Genomic DNA, 23,085 nt, shown 5'->3' with positions numbered 1-23,085 from the left:
ATTTTTCTTTTATGCCAAAAATCATTAGGAAATTAAGTAAAGATCATGTTCCATGAAGATTTTTTGTAAAATTCCTACTATAAATATATCAAAATGTAATTTTTGATTAGTAATATGCATTGTTAAGAACTTAATTTGGACAACTTTAAAGGTGATTTTCTCAGTATTTTGATTTTTTTGCACCCTCAGATTCCAGATTTTCAAATAGATGTATCTCAGCCAAATATTGTCCTATCCTAACAAACCATACATCAATAGAAAGCTTATTTATTGAACTTTCATATGATGCATACATCTCAGTTTTGTAAAATTTAACCTTATGACTGGTTTTGTGGTCCAGGGTCACATATGGAGAAAAATCCTGAAATGTTTTCCTCAAAAACATAATTTCCTTATGACTAAAGAAAGAAAGACATGAACATCTTGACTGACAAGGGGGTGAGTACATTATTTTTATTTTGTTCTTTAAGGCTACTTGGTTTCTGATCACAATTCAGTGCAATGTTAAACTATAGGAGCCTGATTATAAAATTCAGAATTGCATGGAAAAGTCTAAATTGTGACAATTACCTTTTTTATTTTTATTTTGTGGCAGACCCAACCTTATGTAGATGCACCTAAATGTGATTATTTGCCACCTTTGCAGTGTAAAATTGCCAAAAGTTACTCAATTTTTTTTTTGGTGTTCAAGGTAACACTTGCTAATGTGATGTTAATGCGATTCAATGTGTGCCTAGCCATTACTCACCATCTCCCATATTGATCCACCAAAGTGCTGGTGACCTTCTTACCTTACAATTTGACCTCTATATGCTGATGGAGAAGGTGTTAATGAGGGCTGGTGTGACAGATGGGGCATGTATTGAATTGTATTGCTTCAATTAGTGTGTTTGGTTAACCAGAAGCTTGCATACATGCATTTCATTGCACTTAATCACTTTGTTTTATTTAAACACCCTGCACTTTAACAGCTCTGCTTTGCAGTCATGCAACATTTTGCAGGATGCAAGCAAAAGCACGATCCAGCACGTGAAATGAAATGCCTCAGCAAGAACAAAGACAATGCAAGTCTCCTGTGGGCTTCAACAAAAAGTAGAGCTTGTGTGTTGTTCACCAGCTGAGCTGCAACAACCAATGCAATCCGATGCAACTCATCCATCCATCTGGACGTGCACACGCTCGTCACTTTTTGAGATTCCCCTCACAGCTGCTTTATGCACTCACTTCCATCCGCCCATCATTGAGAGGTGAGTGTTTTGCAAATGTTTTAGAGGGTTGTGGGTTTATAGGTTGTTTAAATTAGTTATAACTGATGTATTAGATGAGCAGTTTGCACGCTCGTTTGTGAGTATCCATCGGGAACGCGCACTGCATAGTTAGCACGCCAGCCAGCAAGCAAGCCGGCTAACAAAATGCAACCTAAATTTGTTGGTTTTTACTTTTGTGCTTTAAATTAGTTCGGGGTTCGACTTCTGTGTTCAATTTACCTCGGTGTTCATGTATATAATCACATTTGTCGGCAAATAAAGTGACTATAATAGGGCATGTTGGAGTTTAAAGATGTTAGCCAGGTTGCTAACATGAGTTTTAATCTAAACTGACAGTTTTTGTTTATTTCAGTCTATCGAAATCTCTATTATGTCTTGAATTTAAGAGGGAACAAATAGAAAGTGGGTGTGTACGGTTGGTGCATGTTCTTGTTTTGACAGGATTCTTTGCCAAGATTGAGCAGTGCGAGTTTGTTTTGTATGTGTGAAACTTTCTTTTTTCAATAATGTTCGATTTATTTGTTTTCATTTAAGTGAAATCATCGCTTTTTTTCCGTTTATCACCCAAGTACTGTACAATAGCATTAGTGTTTGGCTTATCAGTTCATATAACGTTAAATATGACGATATGTGTTCTGTTTAAAGGAACCGCTCGCCATAAATTAAAATTATGTAACGCTTCGTTGACATTGATTTTCTTCCAAATTCTATTGTTTTATATCTTCCATTAAACAAACAAGCATTTGTTAGGCATAATGTGAGGGATTAAGCTTAGTCACTACCTTCATTGGATCGTTTTCATTCATCGAGTGAATGTAAACGTGACTGAGGATGTTTGTTTGGTTTAAAAAGGACAAAGAGCATCAGAAAAGTTGCTTATATGGTCCATTTTACAGAATTGGTTCAAAGGCAGAGTTGAAAACGTTTTTTTTTCCCTAAAGAAAATAGTCAGAAATGTGTCACAACTGAAACAGTATTAGAAAGGTTATATAACCTATTTTATTTAACAAATTCAGAGGTAAATCAATAAATGATTACGTTTTAACAATATTTGAAGTGTAATTTATAACATTTGTTATATTTTGAAATCAATTTGCTTTGTAAAAGGCAAAAAGTTGAGCAAACTTAAAGGAGTAGTTCACTTTCAAAACAAAAATTTACAGATAATGTACTCACTCCCTTGTCATCCAAGATGTTTGTCTTTCTTTCTTCAGTTATAAAGAAATTATGTTTTTGGAGTAAAACATTTCAGGATTTCTCTTGATATAATGGACTTCTATGGTGCCCCTGAGTTTTTAAAAAACATTTACAACAGATATACTTTTTCATCTCAAGCGCTCGTATTGCCGAAGCTAGACAAGACGAGCATTTGAGGTTAAAAAGTATATAAGTTGTAAATGTTTTTAGAAAATAAACTATTGTTTCGCTAGATAAGACCCTTTTCCTTTGCTGGGATCATTTAGAGCCCTAAATGTGTTCTGAATCACATGAGTGATTTCTGTGAGGAAAAATACTTCAATTTGAAACATTATTGCCTAAAGTCTCACTTGTCAGACATGGTTACCATTCACTTTCTTTGTAGGGATGCACAGAACGTTTGGCAACCGAAATTATTCGGCTGAAAGTAGCAACAAAAAAAGCTCTTTCAGTGTTCGGCCGAATAAGCGAAAAGTCTAAATAAATGATTGCGAACAATGTCCTGACATGATCAAATAGAGACGGGCACTAATGCGGCAAACATTCAGGAGGTGTGGAAGCATTTAATTAAAACTGTCAGAGAAAGACGCAAAAATCATTGCAAGGACTGACAGTATCACATCGCATGTCTTCCTTGAGAAGAGAAAGGGGTGGTTGTTGCTGGTTACTGTATGTTAACTGAAATTGCGAAAGGGCCTTAAACCATTAGTAAATAAACTACAGAACGTTATGTTGTCTAATACACGCGCAAATTGTATTTATACTGAACCCTGGCTAAGGAGCTTGTGCAGAGCTGTTAAAGTCCAAAGTGCGAAGGAAATCTGCTTGATGAGAATCATTCATAAATCTGCTGCTGTCAGCAAAAAGTAGTACTGAGGTCTTGTGGGTTTCTGCCAAAATAAAAGTCAACATTTGTAATTGTTAGTATTGTCATCTTACTGTTGTTCTGTAAAATAAAATAAAGTAGGACAAAAATAATAACAATCATCACATTAATACATTTATTATAACATTCTCCTTTGCTCAGCAAGGCTGCATTTATTTGTGCAATTAAAACACATGCCTGATTCAAGAAAGAGGGTCTTAAAAATGGCCAAAGAATATTATTTTACTAACATAAATCTTAGTCAAGTTAAATTGCGCTTTGTTGGTGGGCTATAATGTCTACTGGAATGTGAAACATGTGTAATGTTTAGTAAATGTTTTTGAGTTGTTTTACAATTGATTTTTTTTTTCTATGAAAAGCGAGACATAACTGTAAAAAGCAAATATTGGCTATTTAATTTATGCAATGGTGAAAGAAATTGTTTGAAAAACACAAACCGTGTTTGGCCCAGTGTATAATTTTCTTCAACTTTGGCCAAGAATTTTCATTTCAGTGCATCCCTATTTCATTGTATGAAAAAGAGCTGCCTAGACATTCTGCGAACTAACTACTTTTGTGTCCCACGTGAGAATTAAAGTCATACAGGTTTTGTAACAGTAAATTATGACTGTTCATTTGTGTGTTTTGTTATCAATACAGTCTGTCTTTTCTAGTGAGGGCTTAAAGTAATCCACATGTGCCTTACTTTTACATTTCTTGCTTTTGTAATACATCACAACCGTGATTTTGCTTTCCAGATCACTTTGTTCCAAGCAAACAGGTGTTGGATGTTCTAAAGCGTCGATGCATTGGGGAAACTGAGGTGAGCTATTGCACAATATCATATTTGCCATTTATTGACACGCTGTGAGTAATAAGTAACGTATTGGTTAAGGTGTTTCAGAATTTATGGATGGCGCTCCACGGAATGAAACTAGGATAAAGTCCGTTTTAGAAGCATAACCGCTCTTTTAACATTTTTTTATTTTTTTTCGATCTCGTTTTGGTCGTAGACCCATGGCAAAGTGGTTTAGAGATCACCTAAGTTTTGGCAGCAGGAAAGGACCGCCGCAGCCCCCGAAACCAGACTACACCGAAAGCGAGATCCTACGGGCCTACAGGGCTCAGAAAGAGCTGGACTTTGAGGACCCCTACGAACCCTCTGAGAACCGAGTGTTGAACGGCTCCGGTTCGTTGGAAACGTTCCCCGCGTTTGGCACGGTGCTATCCAACGGTGTGGAGGTGAAGATTGTGTCTCCCAAACACAGACTGATAAAAGTGGAATCTCAGGAATTTGGGCGCAGCAAAGTACCGCTGAACATTGTGACCTTTGAGGAACCGCAGGCCCCTGTGAGTTTTTGTTTTCTTAACATATGGAGGGCTTAAATGGGACTGTTTTCAGTACGAATTATGTGCTTTGAAAGGTTTCCTGAACTTATGCCAGAAAGTGTAAAAACGTAGTTTAGTAGTGTGCTTTAGTGTTCATCTTGATGAATAATTATTATTTTAAGCATTTTCCTCTTTTAATGTTTTTTTCTGTGAATTTAGTTTTCCGGCTTATTGATTATATGGTTGTTTAAAGGCCTTCCAGACAATTTCTTTCATCATAAATGGGTCACAATTGCGTTTCGAGAGTCGCGGTGTTTGTTTTTCTAGGATTACATTGTTGTGTGATTGATTTCGAGTAGATTTGTTTGGTGCACGTGTCATGGATGAGTTTTGCTGATGTCGTAAACCAACGAGACACAATTCGCTCGCGTTTCCTGAGCTCAGCAGTTGATGATTGTCTTTTGTTAGAGGTGAAGGGTGTGAGTGTTGGGAATCAATTTCATTAACCCAAATACATTTAATCCCAATGCCTGCAGGTTTTATAGGCTCTCACACCAACCCTCTCTTTCATTCGTTTTGGGTTTTAAAGGGATTGGGTTTCCAAAAATGACAATGTTGACTTGTCACTCCAAATTTTGTTTCATTTATCTCCTTTTCCTTGTGAAACAAAAAGTCATGGCCTTTTCTGTGCAATCAATGTTAGCATAATGGAATTAGTGGCTGGCAATTTCAGTTTTTTTTTTTTTTTTTTTTAAGTCCTTTTCTATTTTTAGTATTATTTAATTACTAGTGTCTGCTTTTGAATGTTTTATGTTTGTATAAAAAATTATAAACTGCAAGTTTTTGGCTTGTGGTTGTTAAAAGGGTTTATAATTTAAATTGGCATTATTTTTAATATTATGTTAAGTAGTTGTGTGATTTTGTGTTTTTAGCTGATTAGTTCTGATACTATTTATATAAAACATTTATTATTCCCACACACATAACACTGTGCTCATTAATCATCATCAAATAGTAATTCATTTATTAATATTAAAATTCTAAATTACTAATACTAATAACTAATACAGATTATTAAAGTTATTTTAAAATAATTAAAATATGGTATAGTTTATTTAATAATATTAGTCATAGTATTATTATAAACTATATAAATCAATAAGAATGTTATTATTGCTGCAATAACACCAAGTAAATAATAGCAATAATAATATTTCTTAATTTGATGTTATTCAATTTATTATTACAAACATTTCATATTCAGTATATTCAATAAAGATATATATTACTAATGCTGCTACAACATTACTTGGTAAAAAAAAAAAGCACAATATTATTAATAATATGGCAATTTATTTGATGTTTTTCTATTTTTTATTATTATAAATATAAAAAAAAGAAATAATTAATAAATACAATACTGTTGCTTCTACCACACTTGGTAAACAAAATGCATAATAATAATAATAATAATACTTTATTTGACATTCAATTTATTGTTATTATTATAAATATAAAAGGATCAAAGAAGGATTAGTATTGCTTTACTACTAAAGTAACAGAATAATGAAAAAATAGTTTATTCAAATGTTATAATAATAATTAATTTTACTATCTTTTTTTAAGTGTGTGCGTATAGTAGTTTTTTATTTTTGTATTTTCAGTTTTACTTAAGTTTCATTTTACTAGTAATTTAGTAGACTTATTAGTAATAGTTCAATAAAGAAATGTTATTTTTAAGTATACAATGCAATAGTAGTGTATACAAATAAGAATAAGAATATTTCTTAATTTGATTTTATTCAGTTAATTATTTAAAATATTAAAAACAGCATAATATTAATAAGATTTATTTGATGTAATTTAATTATTCAATTCATTGCTACTATAAATCTAAAAAGCTATCAATAAAAAAATACACATTTGATATATATAATATAAAATGTTATATGTGTGTAATATATATATATATATATATATATATATATTTTTTTTTTTTTTTTGTATTTTCAATTCCATTCATTTTACTTGTAGTTTTGGCATGCTTTTTATGTCTATTGTAAGTAATAGTTGTATATTAAGTTTTATTTCAGTGTTTTTTTTTTTATGATTTCAGTTTTAGTGAGTGAAAATGCTGGAATAAAATTGCTTATATGCATTTTCATGAGGTAGCAGAAGTGTAAAATGACTTCATATGATGGTCATGTTCATCACTCGTTCCTTGTTCTTTTTCTTCAGGTGGTTCCCTCAGCTCCTGCGGTCGGGGAGACAGACTACTCGGACCCGTTTGACGCCAGACCGGACCCGCGACCCAGACCCGGCTGGGAGCAGAACGCCGTAGAAGCCTCCAGCAGTTACATGGAGCCGTTTGAGGCCCAGCGATTCATAAGCGGTATAGCAATTCCCCACTGGATCTCTTGAATACCAATTTAGCCATTGTTATTACAGTCTGTTTACTTTGCGGTCTGGCCTGTGGTATGTGGTACTTTTGCTTACATTTTTCGAAGCTTGACAACTCCAATCCTCATTCACTTTAATAATACTCATACATAATGTAATATCATGTTGCCTGGTTCAACTGAATGTGTTTGTCGTATGTCAGAGCTCCAGCACAGCACAGACCGGGGCAGAAACAGCCCGCAGCTCTACGACAGCCCATACGAGGAGAGAGTTCGGCCCCGGGCGGCCCCTGTGGAGGACGAGAGAGAGAGCCGTCTGCCCCAGGACGACGAGAGGCCGGCGGATGAGTACGACCAACCCTGGGAGTGGAAGAAGGAGAATATCTCCAAAGCCTTCGCTGGTAAGATGTGTTGTTGAGTAGACATTTGGATAGATGTTTTCATGCTCTTTTGAAAATGTAGTGTACTACAGTACAAGCAGGGTCCAAAATTAACAGTCAGCAATGGATAAATGTGAGTATATGAAACAGTCAGCTGTTGTTTTGGAGCAGCTTCCTTTGGCTTTCTGCCAAAAAAAAAAAAAAAAAAAGCTCTGAGGTTTAGCACTTGAAATTAAGATGGTCGTAAATATTAGCAACCAAAATTACTGTTGTTCTATAAAATGTTATTGTTATTAGTATTATATATTGATTATATAGTGATATTTCTTTATTGATCTATGTGTTTTAAAATAAATTGTTAAAATAAAAAATACACTGACATTAAACATTTATTATTATTATTATTATTATTATTATTATTATTATTATTATTATTATTATGCATTACTTGCCTACTCCGTAGTATTATAGCAGTAATATCTTTATTTATTGACAGTTTTTAAATATAATAATAATAATAATAATAATAAAATGATAATGAAAATATTTATATTACATTGAATAACATTAAAAAATATTATTTGTATTATTATCCTGTGCTTGTTATTGGTATTATAGTATTATATACAGTAGTAATGTATTTCTTTGATTGTTTTTAATAATAAATTAAATAACATTAAACATAATTAAATTTTAAACATTATTATTATTATGCATTACTTGCTTACTCGCTAGTATTATAGCAATAATATCTTTATTGATTCTTTATTTTTTAATATAATAGTAATACATTTTACATTTTACTGTTATGCATTTCTTGTTAACTTGATAGTATTGTAGCAATATTAATGTATTTCTTATTCTTTATGAATATTTATAGTTTTAAATTATTATTGTTTTTGTTATTGTTATTATTATTATGCGTTGCTTACTCTGTAGTGTTTTAGGAATAATATCATCTTTATTGGTTGTTTAATGACAGTTTCTTAACAAAATATATTGTTTGCATTATTATTGTTGTTGTTGTTGTTGTTATGTATTGCTTACTCTGTAGTATTATAGCAATATCATCTTTATTGATTCTTTATTGACAGTTTCTTAATAACATAAAAATATATTGTTTGCATTATTATTATTATTACTATTATGCTTTGCTTGTTAACCTAAAAGTAGAATTAGTAATGTTTTTGATTATTTATAAAGTTTTATTCATCATCATCATCATCAAAATTATAACATTAAAAAATATTATTTTTACTACTATGCAGTGCTTGTTAACTGTCTTTATTAATAGTTTTTAAATGTATAATAATAATAAATTAAATAACATCAAATTTCTTCTTATTAATAATAATAAATACTGTTATATTGCACTGTTTACTTGGTGTTATTGCAATAATAATATTTCTAACTATTATGTTATTTAGTGTTATTATATGAACTTATTTTAAAAATGTTAATATTAATTATAATAAATTTATTATAATTAAAGTTAATATAATCATTCAGGTCCAAGTAGGTCTGTTTTTCAAATAATAATGCAAATACTCTTGTGGCAGAATAAAAGTATAATGTTATTTTAAATTTATAATAATGTTTTACAGCTGGTAAATTTTCTTAAATCACTAGACGTTGGCAAAAATTCATAAGCAAAGCAGTTATCAGTTGCAGCTGTGAACAATGGATTTGTCTGCATTCAATAAAATGATCTGCAGCTGCAGTCTGTCTTTTATCCTGCACTTGAGAAAAGGAAGATGTCTATGATTTTCTTGTAAGGAGATGCATTTGGGGGGGTCTTGATACACTGAGACAGAGGAGAGGAGTAGAGCAGTCATGCAGAATGATCAGAGCCACTTTTTGACGACTTCTCTGCATCTCACACACACACACACACACACACACTCTTCATCACATGGTCATTTCACCACTTCTGATCAGATTGCCGGTTGCTCATGGATTGTTCACGCTCTGTCAGATGCAGATTCCTCACAAACAAGGCAAGAGCTTCTCAGATCAGTCTCTACCAAGACTGTCACAGCAGGAACGGTGATGCTGGGAGAGAGCAACTATTGTTGTTTGCAAAAGCATAAAACACTGCTTTTAATGCCCATACTGATGGATAGTGGTTTGAACAAACCCTTCAAAGAATTGGTTCACTTCCAAAACAAAAATGTCCTGATAAAGTACTCGCCCTGTTGTCATCCAAGATGTTCGTGCCTTTTTTTTCTTCAGTTGTAAAGAATTTGTTCAGGAATTATCTCCATATAGTGGACTTCAATGGTGCCCGTCAGTTTGAACTTACTAAATGCAGTATAATGCCAAGGAAGAAGGGTCTGATTGAAATGATCTGTCATTTTCTTAAAAAAAAATAAATAAATAAAGTTTACATACTTTTTAACCTCAAATGCTTATCTTTTTTTAGCTCTGCTATGCTATGTGTAGTCTGTGTAATCCAGGTCAATACAGTTAGGGTATGTCGAAAAACTCTCATCTCATTTTCTCCTTCAACTTTAAAATCACCCTACATCGCTGCAGAAGTACTGACTTGGTGTTTACGAGGTAAACATGCAAAGAAGGTCAAGTGCACTTTACCAAAAAAGGTAAAACGGCGATGTAGGACGATTTTGAAGTTGGAGGAGAAAATGAGAGAGGAGTTTTTCAACAAACCCTAACTGTATTGCCCCGGATTACACTGAGTGCGCATGACCGATCGTTTCGCTACATAAGACCCTTCTACCTTGGCTGGGATTGTTTAGAGCTCCTTGAACCTCCAAAATGCAGTTTAAATGCAGCTTCAAACTCATGGGCACCATAGAAGTCCACTATATGGAGATTCTTGGAAAGTTTTCATTTTTTTTAATTAATTACCTTTCTTTTTCTTTTTTGCACAAAATTGTGGGTTGGAGGTGTTTTCGATTGTCTTAATTTCACAATGTTCCGAAATATATATTTTTAAGATATACTACATAGTTTAATACATTTATACTTTTAAAGCAATCAAAACATGTTTAAATATTTATACAAATATATCACTTTATTTATGAAAATTCAAATATGTATAATACTTTAAATATCAATCAAGTATATACATTAAAATAAATCAAATTAATTTTAATGCATCTTTTTTGTAACTCACTCATTTCCAAAGTTCAAAATTGTTTTGTAGTAACCTTTACAGCAATAATTTATTTCTCTAATTGGTAACGCTTTACAATAAGGTTCCATGTGTTAACTAACATTAACTAACAAACAATGAATAATTTTATTACAGAAATATATATAAAATCTTATATATTAGTATATATAAAGTGTGTATATATAACAAATAAAGTCGTTCATTGTTAATGTCAAAAAGCACAACTTTGGATTTTAATGCATTAGTAAATGTTGAAATTAACATTAAGATTAATAAATGCTGTAGAAGTATTCTTCATTCTCAGTTCATGTTAACTTAAGTAGTTAACTAATTTTAACTAATGAACCTTATTACAAAGTGTTACCCTTTAATTTTAGTTAAATAGTTGTATAGGTAAATTTTAAATAATAATTGAATAATAAATATTTATTAGTAGTAATAGTAGGAAATGCTCAGTTTTTTAATTTGATAGTGTTATTGCAGTAGCAATGCATTTTATGGAAAAACATCAAAAATTAAAACAATTTTAAATGTGAACTTTAATACTAATATATGTAATACATACAAATAAAATATAATAAAATTATTTTGAATGTACATATTTTTACAGTTCTCACTGTAGTTGCTTATTGGCATACATATTACTAGCATACTGGCTGTTTATTGAAGTACACATTAATGCCTTATTCTGCAGGATCATATTTTAGATCCCTTAATCCAACCCCATAACTAAATTTAACTACCTTACTCATTTTTAATAAGAAGCAAATTAGGAGTTGTAGTTAATAGTGAGAATTGCTCCCCATCTAAAGTGTAACTCTTTTCTCTTTTTTTGATGTTGTAGTAACTTTTGAAGCCAGAGACTGGGATCAATGTACGCTGCCCCGCGACGAGGTGCCGAGGAAGGCAGGAGCGTCCAGAATCAGCCCTTCGTCCAGCAGAGCCACCAGTCTGCACAAGCCTAGCAACACACACGGCATCCTGGGAGAGAGAGTGGATCCCACACTGCCCTTGGAGAAACAAGTGTATGTATTAACACACGAACAGCCTGGTCTGTGCTGCTCAATCTGTTTAATACAGAAAACTGCCAGATTTAAGCAAAAAGAATATGACTAGGCAAATAACAATGATATGACTGTCAAATGAGTGCATATCTGATGTGGCGTGGTGAAACGCTTACCTCAGGAAAGTTATCCGGTGTGCATCGGTAGTTGAATTTAACAGAAGAGCATTCTGCTAAAATTTCATTACAGCACTCTGCATCATATTTCCTGAGTGAAATCCAATACTCGTTTCTTACTGCCGATTCCAAAAATAGTGTCCGTTTCGCTCCATAGCTCAGCACACTAGCATTTTTGCATTTGTGACCCTGGACCACAAAACCAGTCATAAGGTTAAATTTTACAAAACTGAGATATATACATCATATGAAAGCTCAATAAATAAGCTTTCTATTGATATATGGTTTGTTATGATAGGACAATATTTGGTCGAGATACATCTATTTGAAAATCTGGAATCTGAGGGTGCAAAAAAATCAAAATACTGAGAAAATCACCTTTAAAGTTGTCCAAATTAGGTTAACAATGCATATTACTAATCAAAAATTACATTTTGATATATTTACAGTAGGAATTTTACAAAGAATCATCATGGAACATGATCTTTACTTAATTTCCTAATGATTTTTGGCATAAAAGAAAAATCAATAATTTTCACCCATGCAATGTATTTTTGGCTATTGCTACAAATATACCCCAGCGACTTAAGACTGGTTTTGTGGTCCAGGGTCACATTTGTAAAGTAAAGAAGTCTTGTTTTATCCCTTAATCAGCAGAAACACTGTCACAAAGACATGATTCCCATCTTCCTCTGAGCCAGATTACAATTATTTTTCAATAATAATGAGATTTTACATGTATGGATGATCCTGAATACATTATTTTTGCCTAATCCTGATTTCAAAGAGAGAATTATGAAGAATTATGGCCAGTGACAGAGGATAATGCAAACGTGAACCAGATGTTTTCTGTTTTCTACATGTGTGGGCGTTTCACTGCACCCAAACAGCCACAGAAAGTTAGTTTTTGTGAAAAACTTATTTATGAACTTGTTTATGTACAGGGTTCGTACGAGGTGCTTGAAGTACTTGAATTTGACTTTTTGAAATGTAAGGTCTGGAAAACCCTTGAAAATAGCGATATTCCTAAAGAGATACTTTTAAAAAGTGCTTGAATTATTTAAAAGACAATGGCATTAAAGCATGTGGTTCACTTACAAACATGTATGTAAGCAAGTAGACAGCACCTTATTGTTTTTAATAGTAATAATGTAGTTACTAACCAAATGAACACAGAGACCTCAATACTTTGCACATGAAGTATTCATGCACAATCAGTGAATAGTTTTTAAATATGAATGGGTCATTTTAAGTAGGAAATGAACTCTAGATGTTACAAAACAATACGTTACTTAATCTAAACAACAAAAGCAACCATAAAACAGTGTAAATGCATCTCGAAAACAGCAAAAAATGTAACCTTATTAATTATTCATGCCCAAATGCATGATGGGAACAATGGGATCATGACTTTGATATTTACTGAAACAATCTTTGTAAAAATAACAAACAATGTTAAATAAAATATGTGACCCTGGACCACAAAACCAGTCTTAAGTCGCTGGGGTATATTTGTAGCAATGGCCAAAAATACATAGTATGGGTCAAAATTTTTGATTTTTCTTTTATGCCAAAAATCATTAAGAAATTAAGTAAAGATCATGTTCCATGAAGATTTTTTGTAAAATTCCTTCTGTAAACATATCAAAATGTAATTTTTGATTTGTAATATGCATTGTTAAGAACCTAATTTGGACAACTTTAAAGGTGATTTTCTCAGTCTTTTTTATTTTTTTGCATCCTCAGATTTCTGATTTCAAATAGATGTATCTCAGCCAAATATTGTCCTATCCTAACAAACCATACATCAATAGAAAGCTTATTTATTGATAAATCTCAGTTTTGTCAAATTTAACCTTATGACTGGTTTTGTGGTCCAGGGTCACATATGAGTTCAAATTTTAAATTCTACAAGCTTAAATTGAGCTTAAATTGCTAATATTGAATTTATATATTTTTTAAATTCTTGCCTGAACTTAATTATTTAATGTAGAAATTACATTTGTTTTTCTGTTTTATTTACTTCACCACAAAATCATTTTTATCAGTGCATGTTCACAAATCTTTTTTCTGACATTTTTTTTTATTGAAAAGTAGAAAATATCACATCAGTGCGGTTTGAAGGAAGAAAAAGGAATTAAAGTATACCTAAATATACAAATCCTTTAAGAAAATTAACTGCAGTTTTACTATAGTAAAAATGTAGTAACTAGTTTATTTATATATATATATATATATATATAAAACCACAGTTTAATACCATGGTTAATCTGTGGCTAGTGTAGGAAAAACATGGTTCATTTTTGGTATTATTTGTACATTAGTACATTATTTATCAATTTATCTTATGTTTGATAAGTGAGATATCTGCTTGAAACTTGAAAATCAAAAAAGTAGTGCTTGGAAAGCACTTAATTCCTGGAATTTAATTTTATAGTATCTGTACAAACCCTGTATGAACAATTGTTTGAGATCAAGTGTTACCCTGGACCACATCTAAAACCTCAATAAATTTCCAAGATGCATGGTTTGTTAGGATTGGACAATGGCTGAGATACAACTATTTGAAAGGGTGCAAAAAATCTAAATATTGAGAAAATCACCTTTACATTTTTTCAAATAAAGTTCCTGGCAATGCATTTTGCGAATCCACGGTATGAAGTTGACAGAATATCTTCATGGAACATTATCTTTACTTGATATCCTAATGATTTTTGGCATAAAAGAAAAATCGATCATTTTGACCCCTACAATGTATTTTTGGCTATTGCTACAAATATACCCGTGCAACTTAAGACTGGTTTTGTGGTGCAGTGTCACTAATGGAGTATTTGAACATGCGTTTAAAATCCTTTGCAGATTGTCAGTTTAAAGATACGTTTTAAATACTGAAATATGTGTGAAATCTGTGTGTGTTTCAGATGGTACCATGGTGCATTAACTCGCTCTGAAGCTGAATCTCTGCTCACGCTCTGTAAGGAGTGCAGTTACCTGGTGAGGAAAAGCCAGACCAGCCGAAATGACTACTCTCTGTCTCTCAGGTACACTCCTACACACAAACTCACTCTCTCTCACACTCTTACAGCCCAAAAACTCATGCTTTATGGAATGAGTAGCTTAGTCATTCCCTCACAAGTAGACTGTTATGTCGCTTTGATTTTCATATCAGCTTCTGCTGCAATTCAGAGTTGTGCTGTGACTTATCTCAGGCATTTTTGGTCTGGTTCAGTCCATTAGTACCTATAAACAAGGCCACTGATAACCTGAACGTTCCTTATTGCATTCTATTATTGTGCTGTAAGTGTCCATTAAACTGCCAGCTACTGCTTTGTGCTGTGATTGTTTTCAGATGTGTAATAATTGAAGTACTTGTCCCACATTCACTTTCGTTTTATGAAACAGTCAAAGTCGTTTGACTATAAATAGAGCAAATTGTTCCTGCTAAATAAGGTTTGTCTTTCTGCATCTTCAAAGGAAATATGTGACCCTGGACCACAAAACCAGTCATAAGGTATATGAATACTCAATAAATAAGCTTTATATTGATATATGGTTTGTTAGGATAGGGCAATATTTGGCCGAGATACATCTATTTGAAAATCTGGAATCTGAGGGTGCAAATAAATCAAAATACTGAGAAAATCACTTTTAAAGTTGTCCAAATTAGGTTCTTAACAATGCATATTACTAATCAAAAATTACATTTTGATATATTTATAGTAGGAATTTTACAAAAAAAATCTTCATGGAACATGATCTTTACCTAATTTCCTAATGATTTTTGGCATAAAAGAAAAATCCAAAATTTTGACCCATGCAATGTATTTTTGGCTATTGCTACAAATATACCCCAGCGACTTAAGACTGGTTTTGTGGTCCAGGGTCACATATTTTATCAATTGTGTAAAGACCATTAAGAGTCTATAGTGTTTTTCTGGGCACAGAATTACCAACAATATATACATGATTATGTACTACTCCATATACTCTAAAAAAAAAAAAGCACCTGATTTTTTAGAATTTTTTTTTTTTTTTTAGAATTTTGACAGTAATCTATGAAAGCACATTTCCGCCGCTAAATAAAATAAAAAAGGTAATTGCGACTTTTTAATCTCACAATTCTGAATTTTTTTGTCAGAATTGCGTCATATAAACTCACAATTCTGACCTTTTTTTTTTTTTCTCAGAACTGTGAGATAAACCCTCAATTGAGAGTTATAAAATCAGAATTGCATCATATAAAGTCAGAAAGAATTGTGATTAGTCACACAATAACCTTTTATTTTTTTATTAAGTGGTGGAAATGGGCTTCCATAAAAATCCCATTAGTTCGCATTGAAGGAGTGACCAGAGTCATCTAGAAACCAGACTATTAAAGAGACATGAGGGTGGTTTTAATTATACTTTGGCGAGTAAACAACCAATTAGCAACCAGTTTGAACACCCTAGCAACCACTTAACAACGCCCTAGCAGCCATCTGGTACTCCCTTGCTACCTCTTTCTAGGTCTGCTTTCATTTATTGATTTTTTTTTTTTTTTTTTTTTCCTTCTGTCTTTCCCTTCCCACTCATGCTACATGTTCTACTGCTGGAGGGCAGTTAGATCCAGTTATTCTGGTTCTGTGTGATATATTCAGGTTTAAGGTGTTTTGTGTGGGTCTGAATGCATTTAGCATGATATTAATAATGTAGTGCCCACCAAAAAGCGTGGCTGCTTTTCAGTTTAATGGGGTGAGCAGTGTGACCAAAACCTTACATTATGGTATTGTAATTTTATCATCTTAAATCTTGTTTTTAATTACTTTTAAATGGTTTAAATCCCTATATGTGACTCTGAAGCACAAAACCAGTCTTGAGTAGCACTGGTATATTTGTACCAATTTTCAAATAGTTGTAATATTGTCATATCCTAATAAACCACACATCAATGGAAAGCTTATTAGCTTTCAGGTGACGTATAAATCTATAAATAATATAAATGGTTTATATATTAGTTATTGTTGTCATTTCTGTTGTGAAATGATTCAGTGCATGAACTACTTTACAAATGAAATGTGCTTCACATTGTTTAATTATTTTTCCTTTTTATTTTTCCTTTTTAATAATGTGGTGAGTTGCAACATCACTCAGAAACCATAAATTCTTAACTAATTTTTTCACTTGTGTATGTTCCCATTTCTCCAAATTGTATTTACTGCTTCCACTTCAGTGCTATTTTTGTACTATTTATTTAATATTTTGAATTGGCTTTAATTTTTTTTTTCATTTTAGTTTAGGTAATTGTATGTGCTTTTATTATTATTTTTATAAATAAAAATAAAATGTATTTAGCTTTATTTATTTATTTATTTATTACTTTTGAGTAATTTTAGTACTTTTAAAACCTTTAGACGATATTTAAATTTAATTTGATACATTTTGGTATACATAATTTGGCTTTTATGGCTGATATAGTATGATATCAGAAAATACGGAGTTCACGCTCAAGGAGGAAAAAAATAATAATTTTATTCAAATGCCCAAACTAAGCAAAAATATACAATTTGGTGCAGTTGCTGATCTTTATATGGCCAAAAAGCCAAATAAAATTCTAATAGCTTGTATATCAATGAGATCTCCATAACAGTATAGTAGAAAACTTACTATACTAACATAAAATCCATGCTAAATATCAGTTGTCTCTCTGTATCTCCCAGCAATTATACTATAAAGTTGCATTTTTCTTGCTAAAAAGTCTAAACTATCAATCAGACAACAGAATGCATGTGGAAAATTGCGTCTTTCAGCAAAGTTTAGAAATTAGCATATCAAATATGAAATGGTACAGTAATTTAATTTCAGCTTGGTTTCAATGAATGAAAAATGTTTAAAAGTTTTAGTTTACAAAAACAACTTCCCTACTAATATTGTTGTATAAACAGTATGCCGCAGTCTCTACAAACTGACACATTTCGACCCTTCCAGGTCGGCCACACAAAGTAATATGCAAACTCAAAGACTTTCTCTCTCCCCTCTCCATCTGTTTGTCTCCGTGTCTCTGCAGGAGCTGTCACGGGTTCATGCACATGAAGTTCTCGCAGTCTCGTGATGGGAAGTTCATCCTGGGAGAGAACAGTCCTCCGTTTGACTCCATCCCTGAAGTCATTCATTTCTACACCACAAACAAACTGCCCATCCGCGGAGCTGAACACCTGTCTCTGCTGTTCCCGGTGCTGGTGCAGACACTCTGAGACCCCACACACACACATATACACGCTTATCACACGCTCGCACACTCAGGGCTTTACTCAGATGGCTAGTTATACTGCTTCATTTTCAATCACATACCGCAGGCTCTTTTTGGCAGTGGGAATTTGATATTCAGGCATGCGATCAAATTCAACCCTGATGTGATTGAAAACACAGTCAGCTTGTACTAACACTGTATCGATGTGCTACACGTGTGTGAAGAATATTTTCCGCACCACTGGACTCTGAAGTGTCTTCGTGTCACACTGGGAACTGCAATATTATTCCTTTCTCTGCTCTAAACTCCTCAAGTGATAGATTTAGGATTTGAGAATGAAATGTAGCCTGACCAAAGTATTTATAAAGATTTTGCTAAATACTTTAAAGCAATGATGTACAGTACAAATTCCATCCTCGGTAGAATTTCTTGATTTTAGAAAGTGAAATAATTCACCTCATGTCATTCCGAACCTGTATGACTTTCCTCTGTGGAACGCTTCTTCCCAAGCAGTGAAGGTGGATGGTGACCAAAATCAACATAAATGTAGTTCATATAAGTCTTATAAAAGCCACGCAATAGTTTAGTGTTAAGAAAACACTACCATTTTAGATGTACAGTTAAAGTCAAAATTTTACAGGCACCTTGCAGAATCTTCAAAATTGTAATTATTTTACCAAAATAAGAGGAATCATATGAAACGCATGGTATTTTTATTTAGTACTGACCTGAATAAGATACTTCACATATAATGTGTTTACATATAGTCCACAAGACTAAATAATAGATTCATTTATAAAAATGACCCTGTTTAAAAGTTTACACACACTTGATACACAATACTGTGTTGTTGCCTGAATGATCCACAGCTGTTTTTTAGTTTAGTAACAGTTGTTCTTGAGTTTCTTAGTCTTCAGAAAAAATCTGTCAGGTCCCACAAATGCTTTGGTTTTTCAGCATTTTTGTGTATTTCAACCCTTTCCAGCAATAACCGTCTTCTCACACTGAGGACAACTGAGGGACTTATATGCAACTATTACAGAAGGTTCAAACACTCACTGATGCTCCAGAAGGAAATGCATCGATGCATTAAGAGCCGAGGGTGAAAACTTTTGAACGTAATGAGGAATTTTCTTATTTTGCCTAAATATTTTAATTCTTTCTTTTAGTACTGCCCTTCAGAAGCAACAGAAGATACATGTTCCCCAGAATACGCAATAAGTTAAATTTATTTAAATTTATATTAAGTTTCCACTCCGGTTCTTAATGCATTGTGTTTCCTTCTGGAGCATCAGTGTTTGAACCTTCTGTAATAGTTGCATATGAGTCTCTCAGCTGTCCTAGGTGTCAAAAGATGGATCTGAAAATCAGACAGTCATTGCTGGAAATGGTGGAAACACACAAAAATGCTGAAAAACCAAAGAATTTGTGGCACCTGAAGGATTTTTCAGTAGAACATGACAAACAAGGGACTTATACTATCACTAAACAAAAAAAGAAAAACTATCACTAAACAAAAAAAGAAAAAACAGTTGTGGATCATTCAGGTTTCAACACAGTATTAAGAATCAAGTGTATGTAAACTTTTGAACAGGGTCATTTTTATAAATTCAACTATATGCAAACATGAAATATCTTATTCAGGTCAGTACTTAAATAAACAATAACAGGCAATTTGTATTCCCTCTTATTTTGTTAAAATAACATTTTGCAGTTTCTGCAAGGTGCATGTAAACTTTTGACTTCAACTGTATGTAAATGTTTCACTGTGCTGCAGCTGTCAATTCTCATATGTTTTTCCGCATATTCAAATATTTACTGGCAAAAGTTGAAGCTGGGAAAGTCATAATTATGAGATTAAAACAAAATCTGAAATACATTAAGAGTCATTATGACAACAATTACAAACTGGCAGTCAAAGGTATGACTAATAAAAAGTTTAAATGACAAAGCAGAAAATCATAAATACAAGTGAAATTTTGTTTTACCTCATAATTGTCTTAAAATTGGCATCAATTAAGTTTTCGCATTGAAACTAGGGCAAAGGAAAAGATGTGAATGACGTGTTGGGTCTGTTGGTAAAAAGTTGAAATCGACATACGAAGTCATAATTATGACAGATTTGAACCTGAAAGGGAAATTATGACATGCTAATAGAAGGTTCAAATAACAGAAATGATTAAAGTCATAATTAAAACAAGTACATTTTATGTCAATTACATAATTTACACTTACCTCATAATTAACTCTTTCTGTAAATTTAAACCTAATATGTCGTTAATAACACCACAATGTACGTAAATGTTTCTCAATTCTCATTTGTGTTTCTGCATATTCAAGGGAAACAAATAATAACAACTTAGATTTTGGCAATCATATGTATGGCGTCAGAAAATATATGGGTGTTTTCAATGGTTCCCATTAACTTTAATTCTACTGTAAATTTAATATTAAATCCTTCCCTCTGTATTCCACTATATAAATTCATACTGGTTTGAAATGACATGAGGATGTGTAAATAATGATTGAATTAGAATTTTGAGTGACTGTAGGCAAAAACGAGGCCTTCTCTTTAGGAACAAGAACAGGACGCCGGCCCTTAACTTCCTTTAGTCACTAACTAGAAGCGATGAATCATGGTTTAGCCGTAAGGAAGTGAAGAAAGGACACTGGAATGTTCCGAATGTGACTTTCGCTTGTCCGGATGGCCATCTGCTAACAGACTTATTCTGCTCCCAGAATCCTGAGCTGCTGAGGATGATGAAAACAGGAAGTGATGTCCTCCGACCATCTAACGCTGTACTTTCATTCGCTTCAGTGCTCCGCTCTCGTAGCCTGACAGGAAGCGGTCATTACTGTGGCATTTGGCTTCACTTAAGGCAGCTGTCACAATGCTACCCATCTTCGGCTCGTTTCTGGGGACTTCTTAGCAATACTTACAGCTTTATGAGAAACCGTTGCTTCTGGGTTTGTGATATTTGAAATAAGGTCAGCTGTAATCATAAGCTGCATCCGTATGTTTGTAAATGCAAATGAAACTTGAGCATTTTCCTCCGAAGAAACACAATCTCCGGCTGTTTAGTCAATGTTATAGTAAACCGCTTTCAAATGAGCGTGGTTTTGGGATTGGTTTACTTGCACGTCCTCCAAAAACACACACTACTCTGTTTAGACTTCTACACAGGGTTTCTATTGCTATAGTCCACAAGGTAGCTATTGTTTATGATGACTGTAATTTTAGTGCATTTATGTTTGTTTGTTTGTTTGTTTGTTTTTCTATATGCTGTTTTCCAGCTTTTCAATTCTTTGGAATAAATTAGGAGTTGTTTTCTAAAATTCAAGTGTGTGTGTTGAATTGTCATCTGCGCAATTGGATCTTGGCAGGATGTGATGCTTCTAGGCTGAAGGGTGAACAGGCAGCGAAAGGGTTCCTTCTCATAAAGCGTTCATGCAACACACTGTAAAATAAAAAATAGGTCAGCCCTCTTCCATGTGACCGAGCTTATACACACTCTGTTGTTGACTCTGAGTGCTAATGCTTCTGGGTGTGTGTGTGTGTGTGTGTGTGTGTGTGTGTGTGTGTGTGTGTGTGTGTGTGTGTGTGTGTGTGTGTGTGTGTGTGTGTGTGTGTGTGAGAATGAGACTCAACACAGCTGATACATGCTGTCAAGGCAATGTCCCATCTGAATTGTCTTGCATATCACGCTGTCGCAGATGAGAACAACCAGCTGGGTGACTTTTATAAAGCGCCGTCTTTCAGTTGTCTCAGTGCTCTCGTTTTTTTGTTTGTGCCTTTCTCTAGACCAACAATTACTGGTGTTTGCTTCAAAACACCAAGCCTACGGCTAGAAACCTACTCTTATGTATGCAGATGTTTGGCTGGGATCTTGAGGATCTGTTGTATATATTTGATATGTGTTCTTGTGTTACTGTGGCAGTAACAAATCTCCAATTCTCACAAGGAGTGATAGTTACCTTCAAATGTCTGTGGATGTAAACCAGGTTATTTCTATATAACCCAGGTGTATGTACACTGCCGTTCATAAGTTTGGGATCGGTAAAATTAATGTTTTTTAGCATAAGTAGTTTTTTATGCTTATCGAGGCTGCATTTATTTGATTAAAAATACAGAAAAAAAATTGTGAGATTTTTGCAATTTAAAATAGTGGTTTTCTATTTTAATATACATTAAAATACAGTTTATTCCAGTGATACAAAGCTGAATTTTCAGCATCATGACTCCAGTCTTTAGTATCACATGATCCTTTAGAAATCATTCTAATATGCTGATTTATTATCAGTGCAGTTTTTTTTAAGGATTCTTTGAATATAAGTTAAAAAGATCAGCATTTGTATAAATGTAGTAGCTTTCCCACTATAGATAGATAAATAGGTGCCAGCAGAATAACATAAAGTTATCTTTTTGTGATTTACACTACAGCAGCAGATGTTTTACCAGTGACCATTTTGGCTTTTAACCATGTGACTTATATTTTTCTGATAGACACCTGGCATTTTTGACTCAGGTGACTGGCTTAAAATGTTTCTGAAAAGATCTGGATAAACTCATTGTCATTGACTTTTTTTGAGGGCTGTCTCAAACAGTGGTGTGTAAAGTACCTGAAAGCCATACGTAAGTAAAAGTACAGATATCTTACCAGAAATGACTTTGGTAGAAGTTAAAGTCACCATTTAGAATATTACTTGGGTAAAAGTCTTAAAGTATATGCTATTTGTTGATGTTATTTGAAGTACAAAAAGTATTTTTAATCTTAAATGTACTCAAGTAAATGTTTTTTTTTTTTTTTTTTTTTTTTGCGCGATTGCGAGTTTATAATAATCCATTTCTGAGAAAAAGTAATTATGAGTTTATATTGCAGTTCTGACTTTATTTCTCACAATTGTGAGTTTATATCACCCAATTCTCAGAAAAAAAGGTCAGATTTATGAGAAAATTATTTCTCACAATTGCACGTTTATATCATCAATTTCTGAGGGAAAAAAGTCAGAATTCTGAGTTTAAATCTCGCAATTCTGACTTTATTTCTCACAATTGTGAGTTTATATCACCCAATTCTGAGAAAAAAAGGTCAGATTTATGAGAA

General features: G+C 33.0%; 1 protein-coding gene across 1 annotated transcript; it reads left to right on the top strand.

The window, feature by feature from the left end:
- The first annotated feature begins 1,109 nt into the window (after positions 1-1,109).
- Positions 1,110-21,316, top strand: shda (Src homology 2 domain containing transforming protein D, a). The gene is made up of 8 exons (XM_073848670.1): positions 1,110-1,247; positions 4,089-4,153; positions 4,344-4,680; positions 6,898-7,051; positions 7,262-7,459; positions 11,419-11,599; positions 14,676-14,795; positions 17,798-21,316. Exons 3-8 carry the CDS (start codon positions 4,348-4,350, stop codon positions 17,982-17,984), a joined length of 1,173 nt encoding a protein of 390 aa, XP_073704771.1. The 5' UTR covers positions 1,110-1,247; positions 4,089-4,153; positions 4,344-4,347; the 3' UTR covers positions 17,985-21,316.
- Positions 21,317-23,085: the final 1,769 nt, after the last annotated feature.

Source organism: Garra rufa, chromosome 10, assembly GCF_049309525.1.
Source record: "Garra rufa chromosome 10, GarRuf1.0, whole genome shotgun sequence".
Classification (NCBI taxonomy): domain Eukaryota; kingdom Metazoa; phylum Chordata; class Actinopteri; order Cypriniformes; family Cyprinidae; genus Garra; species Garra rufa.
This window is presented reverse-complemented; position numbering and strand designations above follow the sequence as displayed.

What these genes read in the sequence shown, in the direction of transcription:
- shda (XM_073848670.1), top strand. Translation starts at nt 4,348, where the DNA reads ATGGCAAAGTGGTTTAGAGATCACCTAAGTTTTGGCAGCAGGAAAGGA. An exon ending in CTGCCCTTGGAGAAACAAGT is followed by an intron (nt 11,600 to 14,675) that starts GTATGTATTAAC and finishes TGTGTGTTTCAG; the next exon opens with ATGGTACCATGGTGCATTAA. An exon ending in GACTACTCTCTGTCTCTCAG is followed by an intron (nt 14,796 to 17,797) that starts GTACACTCCTAC and finishes GTGTCTCTGCAG; the next exon opens with GAGCTGTCACGGGTTCATGC.